Below are 10,675 nucleotides of genomic sequence, written 5' to 3'. Positions count from 1 at the left end.
TTTATCCTTTGCTGCTTGGGTAAATTGATCCATTGATTTTTAGCAGAATTATATAGATAACATTTTCAACTTGATACATTTTTAAAATGAAAATTTGCTTCGTTTGTTTTCTTGGATTATTCCACCAAGTTTAGATATAGTGTTTATTTATATAGCTATGGGACAAGACTGAAATAGCTTCTGTGGGAAAAGTTATAGCCATCTCTTTAGGCTAAAATTTTAAATTTGTATCCAGATATTAAAACAATGCTTTAAAATTTCATTCTGAAGTCGTGTTCCCTGTGGCCTTCAACCTTGAGGGCCAAGTTTTGAAGTTTGCCAACCCGAGGAAAGGACTGAAGGACAATCTGTCCATTGATCAGCTTTAAGTCTCAATGCAGACACTTAGAAAGACAGCCGTTGTGAGACTCAAGCATTAGGAAATGAGGATATTTCTAAATCACCTTATCTCCTTATTTAGCATTTCAAGGACCATGCTTGAAGGACTCACGTCATAGGGTTTCTTTCACAAGGCAAAGATGATAACCGGTCCACCTCTGGAGGGAGATTAATAGGCTTGCTGACGTAGGGAGAAAAAGAAAAGCTACAGAGGTGGTAAATAGTCCAACTGGACCCTTGTAGCTAGGAAGACTAGAAGTCTTGATGGATTATGAGAGGATATATAGCCTGATCCAGGGGTCAGATGGCATGTACTCAGCCCTCCTCACACACTTCTTCCGGGGTTGAACTTTGATGGGATGGGGGGTGGTTTAGAAACAACCAGATATGCCTGAGGAAGTTCGAGGACGCTGAGGTTAGCAGCTCGGCATTAGGGAAAATGTAGACCCCTTGGAAACTCCATTCCTTAGCTTAGGTTCATGTCTATTCTGGCCCTAAGAAGATGGCAAGAAGGTGGCACAATAGAAGATGACTTGTTCTTCATCGTCCTTGTCAGCCAACGGGCTGCAGTGTTTGAGAACATCAAAACTGTAGTCAAATGACCAGAATCACACACTCCAGTTCAGACAGGACCAAGTAAGTGAGGACCCATTCTGACACGGAGATATCAGGGAGGGTCCAGAGGACAATGAGTCCATCTGAGGACCCCCTTGTCTTTCAGTCACCATGAGGTCTCGTAAGCTGCACTCTTACTGCTGACTGCTATTCACTTGATACACGTGGTCTGGCCATACTGGTAATTTATGACAAAAGTCTCTTCTATTAATACCAGTTGTTAAATATTAGCATTGTGAATATTGTTCCTCCATGTATCCCATATTCCCTGAAGCTCTCTTAGAGGGAAAGCCTGAACTCTCAAACACAGAGAATTTTATTCAAAGAGACTAATCATTTACCTAAAGAGACTGCTAAATATTTGGATCAGATTAACACATCAGGTTGGACCAAAATTAAATTGTCCTTCTTTTTGCCACTAAGTTAGGTGGGGAGACCCATAATAGGGGTCAGATCAAATGATTAGATATAAACAAACTATATTATTTTTGTATGAAATTTAGTATATTTGCAACTTTGTGACAAATTCTAGTGTATAGGAAATGGAGGCGATCTAGGGATTCCCATCTCCACTTAAATCTGTTAGTGAGCTAAGTTACACACAGGCAGGGATTTTTGTGTTTGTTCACTGCTGTATCTGCAGTGCCCAGAATAAGTGTCTGACAAATGGTAGATACTCGATGGGTATTTGTGGAAAGAATCATAACAATAGCATAAAACAGACTTGCAAAGTGCTCCCTAAAAATGCCAATACAATTTCAACAAATCAGTGTGTCACAGAGAGTCAGTTGGGAGCCAATCCCTTGGTTAAGGAAGTATTTCCATATATGGCTCTTTTTGTTGTTGCTATTTTTCAAAAATTATATAATTTAAAATTTTCAAAAACTGTAAAATGTTTAACATTAAAACGTAAAAAAAAATAAAAATTGGCAGGCATGGTGGCTCATGCCTGTCATCCCAGCGCTTTGGATGGCCGAGGCAGGAGGTTCGCTTAAACTTAGGAGTTGGAGACTAGCCTGGGGAACATTGCAAAACCTGTCTCTTCAAAAAAACATACAAAATTTAGCCAGGTGTGCTGGTTGCATCTCTACAGTCCTAACTACTCCAGAGGCTGAGGCGGGAGGATGGCTTGAGGCTGAGAGGCAAAGGTTGCAGTGAGCCCAGATCGCACTACTGCACTCCAGTCTGGGTGACAGAGTGAGACCTTGTCTCAAAATAAAATAATAAACAAAACTAATCTACAGTATTAGAAGTTAAGATTTATTGTTATCTCTTTGAGGCAGGTGTTTTGATTAGAAGAGGACATCAAGGGGGCTTCAGGTAAACTTGAACTAGTCTGTGGTTTAACCTCAATGTTGATTACATGAGTTTGTTCACTGAAAATTTGACAAGCTGTATACCTATAACTTGTCAATTTCTTGCATTTATATTACACGTCAATAAAATAAGCTTAAAATTATGTTGTGATTTGCATCATTTACATACTTAATTCTAAGAATCAAATAGTATCATTGTAAGTTTTTAAAAATTCATGTTTTTAATTATTCTGCAGAAAGTTTGCACTAGTTTTGACTTCCACAAATGACATATAAAAATGCAATTTATTTGCATTCTCTGTAGTACTTGCTATTATAATTTTCCTAATTTTTAATGATTTTATGTAAGAAAAATTAAGTATATACTTTTCTCTCCAACTTTTTATTTGAAAAATTTCATACTTACAGAAAAGCTGAAAGAAGTAATGGACACCAATATATCCCTTACTAGATTCACCAACTCTTTAAGTTTTTGCCACACTTGCTATCTCTCTGTTTCTATTTACACATACATATATATGTGTGTATATATGTATATATGTGTATATATGATATATGTATATATATGTGTATATATGTATATATGTATATACACATACACACACATCTATCTGTCTGCATTTCTGAGCTATTTTTAAAGAAGTTTTAGACATCATGACAATTTATCCCTTAATGTATCACTTAAGAGTAAGAATATTTTTCTACATAACCACAATACATTTATCATTACACTTTTATATTGTCAAGTAATATCTAGTACACATTTATAGTTCCACAATTGTCCCAATACTGTCTTTTCTAGCTGATTAAAAAACAGGATTCAATAAAGTTCATTCACATGTTGCATTTAGCTGTTTTATCTCTTCAGTTTCTTTTTTACCTGAAAGAGTCCCTGCCCCCGACCGTCTCCCCACCCCCTCCCCTCCTGGCTTTTCATATTAAAATTTTTCAAGTCTAGGTCACTTGAAAACCTCCTGTTTGTCTTCAAATATGTATGACCATGGTTGATTTTACAAGCTTATATTGCAAAATTATTACAGGTTTTTAGAAGCAAATGTATCAACAACTGTAACAGATTTTCATTTTTGGATATTGGCTAGTCAGAGCAAGACGCTGGGTCTCCAGCCAGGCACCAGATGTTTTTATTGAGGGGAAAAAAAAGAGCATTAAGAGTTTTTAAATCTTATGTTATTACTTTGATCATATAAGAAATAATTGTGACATTTCATGCTTGGAAATGTATCACGGGGGCTTTCCTTCATATTGACACTGTATATTACTGAATGGATCAGTTAATATATAACCAGTTTAAAGGACCTGAAAATGTAGCGACAGCCAAGAAGGATATTTTGAAGTTTGAAATGATCCCTATATAAATAGAACGGATCAGCATAACTTTGGGATAAAATTAGCCGACAGTTTGTGGACTCTCCAGCATGCGCCTGTTTGCTCGGTGCTGTTCTCTTGATAAATCACAACAAAGCTTCCAGACGGAGAGGAAGGATGGACGGCACCACTGCCCCTGTCACTAAATCTGGAGCTGCCAAGTTAGTTAAGAGAAATTTCCTTGAGGCGTTAAAGTCCAATGACTTCGGAAAATTGAAGGCTATTTTAATCCAAAGGCAAATAGATGTGGACACTGTTTTTGAAGTCGAAGATGAGAATATGGTTTTGGCATCTTATAAACAAGGTAAAAACATATAGGTGTTGTTGTAGAACTGGTAGAAAATGATTTTTTTTAAATGCACAGTGTCAGTTATCCACTCTAAACAGTAGCTTTTATTGTTTCTTTAAGTATTCATTTAAAAAATATTTCTAAATTGATATTTTCTTTCTTTTTAAACTAAAACACATTGTGGGCTGATATATGTGTATAAGTTGTGTCTCTCCTTTTCTTCTCCCACCCTTGGGCCTAGGACTTGAAATCCCAGACAATCATTTTTAGCAATGCACTCTCTCTCTGTTTTTAACTTTTCTTCTGACTATGATGATATAGAAGGAAGAAAACATTTTTAGATTATGGCTAACCAGATTGTTGAAACCCTATCTTAGACAATGTACCTGGTTTAAGAACAGGCTGCTAATTCTCCATTAACAGCTACTTAAAGATATATCCTCTCTATGTCCATGTGGATGAAAAAGAGGAATCTCCCCAGCATTTGGAGGGTTAATAAATGGATAAAGCAGTGCCACAAGTACCTTCATGGTCTTCATCATTTTAATGAGTTTTCAGTTCAGGCACAAAAGCTGAATTCAGCAAAACCAAAAAGTTGACTTTTTTCCTGGACTACAATAATTGTTAAAAATTGTAGATGTGTTTAATACAGAATATCTGCCTTATAAAGACCTAAGGAAAACAAAAATTAGAACAATTTTTTTTTTTACCAAGGAATTTTCTGGAACCCATGCTTAATAAATCAGAAATAAATTAGAGTTCCACTGATTCTGATTTCCCAAATCAACTGGTTAATGGGGGGAACATGAGTAGTTAGATCATCTGGTGAGCATACTGCAAACATGCTGCTCAACGTCACTAATGTTTAATACAATGTAGATGCTAAGGTCTTGTGTATAGCATTTAGAGACAGTCATTATTTTAATGTTTAAAGATGATTTCCGGCCATCTATAAATCATCAGTATAATACATTTCCAGATACAAATGCTAATGGTACAGTATGTATTTCTTCATTAATTTACTGTCCTCCGATTGTCAGTTCTGAGGGATGTATAGAAGAGTTGAGGCTAGTTACTGTGTTTATGATTTTTACTCAAGGGCTTTATAATATTTTGGCATTAATGGCATTAATATTTTGATGGGAAGACAAAGAAGGGATCTATTTTTTAAAAAGTTTATGGGGTCTGTTAGAAGGAAAATGTGTATACTATATAATTAGATTGCTTTCATCTTATAACTTTGTTCAGTGATAGAATGTCTGAATGCCAAACTAATTTTTAAGATGTTTTTAAAAAGCTTATATTTGTGCCTAGGGTGAAATAACTCAGGTTCAAGTCAGTGGGTAAGTTATTTGACCCTAAGTTGCAAAGACTGTCTTCTCTCATCTCCTGAGCAAGCCAAGTTGCACAGATTGTGCGAAGTTTCTGAGGATATAAGAAACCAAGCTTTAGGTGCAGGCTGTAGGGAAGTGGAGGGGAGGGGTCTGGTTGGTTCTCCTGCTTCCATCGGTGTCATCACCCTTGAAGGAAAAGAAAATACATTTTAAATTCTTCTTGTCAGTATGAGCTGACTCCTATGGTCCTCATAGAGCTGAATTTTCATTCACACGAATTGAGGTGTTTTCATAGTGTTAGGACTGTGGGATGTCGCTTTCAATTAGGGAGATAGCAAATTACACCCTCTGGAAAAGGACAAGAACAGTTCCATTCTTATGTATGCCAGGTGGATGTTTGCACAGAACTAGTAAAATTTGTGCTCTTACTTTTAGGGTTTATGCAGGAAATTTGTGTCTGTGCATGCATGTGTAGAAAGAAACACACTACTCCACTACTCTGTTTAATATGAATATGGGCACAAGGACCTGTCTCTTTAGTCTTAAACCCAGGTTAAAACCTCATCTTTCTTAAAAGTTTCTTCAGGCCGGGCGTAGTGGCTCACGCCTGTAATCCCAGCACTTTGAGAGTCCGAGGGGGGCGAATCACGAGGTCAGGAGATAGAGACCATCCTGGCTAACACGGTGAAACCCCATCTCTACTAAAAATACAAAAAATTAGCCGGGCGCGGTGGTGGGTGCCTGTAATCCCAGCTACTCTGGAGGCTGAAGCAGGAGAATGGCGTGAACCCGGGAGGCGGAGCTTGTAGTGAGCCGAGATTGCACCACTGCACTCCAGCCTGGGCGACACAGCGAGACTCCATCTCAAAAAAAAAAAAAAAAAAGAAGTTTCTTCCAATTTTTTTCTCATGCTTCCAGCCTTATCATCGATCCTTTTAAACTTAGGAATGGAAAGTTAGGAATGGAAATGATAGATAGAATCCTAGCTGCTAGTAGATCTAAGTGGTTGTATCAATTTCTTAAGTCATAAAGTCATTGTCAGGCAACAGCGTGGAGCTGAGCAGTCTACAGTGGTTAGTTAGTTCTTTTCTAAATAGTTCAAAGGAATAGGACCCATTTCTGTGTGGCCTTAAAAGGTATGTGACTGGATTAAAGTTTGTGAGACTTTATTAAATCAAAGGAGAAATTTTGGACGTTGGACACTGTTGAACTGCTACACAGTGCTCTTTGATTTTTTTAAAGCACTTTTGAAAGTTCTCCACGGAAGTGCATAAGTAAGTGTGCAGCTTGATTACTTTTCACAAAATAACAAACCTATGTAACCAGCATCCAGATGAGGAAACAGAACATTCCTGTTTACTTTTAAAGTGTGGGAATCTTCAGGTTTCAGTTATTTTTGGCTTAATAAGAAAGACAATGCACAAAACCTATAACAAATCTCATGCTACTCTTAAATTTCCTTGTGTAATCAATACTAAAATTCTATATTCAACATTTGATAGTTCTATAGAAAATGAAAAGTAGTACAATCAATTCTAAGCCATTCTTATTTATTTAGAACATACAGCATTTTTATAGGATTTAAGAAGTAACTAAATTTTATCGCTAAATATAGTCCATCTAAGCCTATATGAAAGTCAGTGTATAATTTTTGAAAAGGGAACTCAGAACTCTGCTGGCTAATAGATCACCTAAAATCTAAACAGTGCTTCCCAAATTTACAATCTATTGGGCACACCAGTAATCAAAAGTTTAGCTCATAAGCAAATATGAAATGTGCATTTTGTGAGGAAGACAGAATAAAGCTATTGGATTACAAATAAGTCTGGAAGCTCATTTCTGCTTTCCTCTGTAGCACTGGGCCCATCTCATTGAGTAGCTTCTCTTACCAGTTTGACAGAGAACAGATTTAGAAGCCAGCCTCCAGAGTTCGTGTTCAAACTGTGGATCCTGTCTTTCTCCAGCACCTAATCATGATCCTTAAAGTTAGAGAGCTCTCACTTTACTTTTCTAAGTTATTTTAAGGTTCATAATAAAATCTGCAGATGAAATCATGTTTTATTAATTTAAAGAAACTTTTCTCACATTTTGTAAAGCAAACATTTAAAATGTGCTGGTTGGCATTTGAGAGACCTCCCTGGGAATGGAGGAGATAATGGGTCTTAAAAGCAAAAACAAGTAAGCAAAAATTGCGTTTACCAGCTGATCACTTTAAAATAAAAATGATATAAAGAAAACATAAAGAACAACTTTCTAACTGCCAAATGCGATAAGTCATTGAAAGTCAAGGGATGTCAGTGATATAACATTTATTATTAGCCAACCACTGAGTATTTAGAGTGAAGTCAAGCACAGAAGAAATCTTTAAAGAAAACACAAAGGTCCCTTCTATTGGTTTTCACTGGTGACCTCCATACTGGAAATATAAAACTGTTTCCAAAGGCTTTACTGACTTGATCTTCCTTCAGATGTATAAGCTTTGGCTCATAAATGATACAGGCAGAATTTCATACTTATCTCTTTGGCAGGAAATTCCCTAGTCAGCAAGGTTAATCAGAGTCCATTTATTAATCAGGGTAATGCACTTTAAGTACTTCGTTTATGGCCCATAGCCACTGATTCCTTGGTTGGTAGTCATATTTTTAATTACAATAACCAATGAATGATTCACTTAAAAAACTTTCTGGCAGGTACTCTATCTGCTTTACTAAGTAGCAACTTATATCCAAATATCGTGGAAGTTCTTATTTCCACTCTCTGAATGAATAATTTCTTTATCACCTAATTTTCCTCTTTGCCAGAAATTCACTCTCCTGCTTTCCCATTTCCATCCTAGGGTTCTTTTCCTTTCTTCGATGTTCAAACTTTTTTCTTTTACATTTTACACTTCAAACTTGCTTTTATCCCCCCTTCCCAGGGGAACTTTGAGTTATCTGGAAAATATTAGCTATTAAAAAATAGCCGAGAATTGTGCTTCAGTCTGTAATCCTTCAGGACTGTGTAAATACGTGGACACAGGCAGAGCAAATGTCTGCTAATCCAGCCACGAGCAGTGTGTGTAACCTTTGGCTGTAATAACAGAGGCTTCTGGTGTGTGGGGTTCTTTTGACTCAGATAACATTATAGTTGATAACTGTTGCAGAGCCCAGGCTTAGCTGAAGGTTTACCAGAAATGTGTACATCCTCTCCAAACGCTGGAGCAGAACCAATCCCCTCTTCCAAAAGAAGGCCCCAACACTTTGCTCCTTGCTATATTTCTAGGCAGCTTTCTACCCAGCTATTGGGGCATATCTCTTTGGTTTCAGATTTAAATTAAACACACACACACGCGTGCACACACACACACACACGATTAGTCTGCATATTTTCTTTTCAGGGATAAAACTTCTCAAATTCCTTTAGAACTTTTAGCTACAAGTGATATCAGTTTGGAGGTAAACTGCATGTAGCCTTCAGATCATAGATGGCTATTTAAAGATTTGGGGGCAATGGAGTTTGAGAGTTAGAGTTGATTCTGTGGGTGCTTGTTAATATGAACATGGACACTTTATACTACTTAACCTCTTCCAGACTAATTATCTTCATTTGTAAAATGGAAGCTTTGACAAGACCCTCTCTAAGTTCAGATTCCGGCATGCAGATAATTAATCACATTATGAAGGTGAAACTATGTAAACAGATTATGTATCATGGTCAAAGCCACATGGGCATGGCCTGTATTTGGGAGTTCCTGTGGGTTTTGTACATAGGGGAAATAATCTGTATTTTTCTTTTCTTCTTAGTGGAGCTTCTTATTCAAACAGAACTCTCCTGCAAGGAGCTGTCACTGCACACAGACTGTAGACATGGGGTAGCGTGTGAGTGGTTTACATTAGAGGGAGGCAGCCGCTGCTTCACCTTCCACCCCCAGCTCCCATGGGCTTGGTTCCCCGGTTCTGCCTCACCTCTGTCCTTTGTGAAGTATAAACACATAGTAAAAGGGCAGCCTGAAATCTGCAGAGGTGAGCAGAGGGGGCTTTTGAAAGACAAATACTAGGAATAAATCACATTCTAGGTTTCCAAGCCCTGGGAAAATTTTGCTGTGGGAAGAAGGGAGTGTGTAAAAAATGAATCTGCCTGATCAGTTAATTGTGTTTCTAGCTTGCTGTGATCATTGGTGGTTATATTTTGGGGGACAAATTCTGATCTCTTGACATATCGGCATCAGCAGAAGATTGTGAACAGTCACAGCCTCATCTGTGGTTTTTGAAGATAGCTTTACCTGGGGTTTGGTCCTCCATGACAGTAAGTGTATTTACTTCCACACTTGCTACACAGTGACCTGTAGGCCCAGCCTCATTTTAAAGTGATGATTGTACATTGATGGCCCTTTTGCCAGGGGCTGCTCTTTTCTCTGCTCAAAGCAGCAGGCTTTCCTGATATGCTCAGGGCTGAATTATTCAAAAATCCCTTGCCCCACGTTATCACCAAAGTTTTGCAACACAGCTTCCAGATACACTTCAGTATACCCTAAGCTATAGCCTGTAAACTGTCCTTTTCCCATTTCTCCACTTCAGCTCTCCAGGGGCAGCAGCTAATGTGTGTTGTTACCACCTATCTACACACATTCCTATCTTAGGAGAGGTGAGTTGTAACCACAACTCCATTCTGGGAGTTGGCTGAATTCCAGGACCTGGTAGTCTGTGAGCCTGATTGCCCAGTTAATGTTTATGATTACAGGAGATGCAGAAGAAACTGACTGAGAGGCCAAGGATGACTGATTCACGTAATACATAAACAGGATAGATTCTTTAGGTGCTACCTGGAAGTTAGGAGGAGGAAAAAATTCAACTAGCAAATGCATTTCCATATCAGAGATGTGAAATATTACAGATGAATTGAGGATCTTCTTCCTTTCCTTGTGATTTGTGAAGCAGGCTTGGAGGTAATTCTATTCTGCTTCCACAAAGACAAAGACAGATGGAAATTGCATTGCGGGTATTCTGAGTCCATGAGTTTGGACTGAGGCAGGCGACTCATGGCTCCAGCAGGCTGAAAAAGTGGCAGTTTTCTCATCTGGAAAATGAAAGGCTTGGACTGGATAATCTTCCCTCCAGCTCTAACATTCTGTGTTTCTTTGATTTTACATCAAAATGGTGTTTTCTTAATCAGCTCTCTGCTGCTTCCTTGCTGGGATCATTTTTCTTCCCATTGCAGAAGCAGGCGCAAATTTCCAATCAGTTGTCACAGAGAACTGCCTAATTTTTGCTGTTAATCAGCAGGCAAAACACATCCTGGTTTTCAGACCTGGAACCAACTTCTTAGGCAGTTAGAAAAGACTGTTTTTGCCAGTTGCTTTTTGAGGAAATTTGAGTATT

The 10,675-nt window shown here is 37.9% G+C and overlaps 1 protein-coding gene across 1 annotated transcript in view; it reads left to right on the top strand.

The window, feature by feature from the left end:
• Positions 1 to 3,783: 3,783 nt before the first annotated feature.
• ASB4 (ankyrin repeat and SOCS box containing 4) overlaps positions 3,784 to 10,675 on the top strand; it is a 54,406-nt gene continuing 47,514 nt past the window's right edge. The window contains exon 1 of the mRNA XM_054495453.1: positions 3,784 to 3,999. Coding sequence (XP_054351428.1) covers positions 3,813 to 3,999 — 187 coding nt within the window. The 5' untranslated portion in view covers positions 3,784 to 3,812. The remainder of the gene's footprint in view (positions 4,000 to 10,675) is intronic.

This window comes from Pongo pygmaeus, chromosome 6 (genome assembly GCF_028885625.2).
Source record: "Pongo pygmaeus isolate AG05252 chromosome 6, NHGRI_mPonPyg2-v2.0_pri, whole genome shotgun sequence".
Classification (NCBI taxonomy): Eukaryota; Metazoa; Chordata; class Mammalia; order Primates; family Hominidae; genus Pongo; species Pongo pygmaeus.
This window is presented reverse-complemented; position numbering and strand designations above follow the sequence as displayed.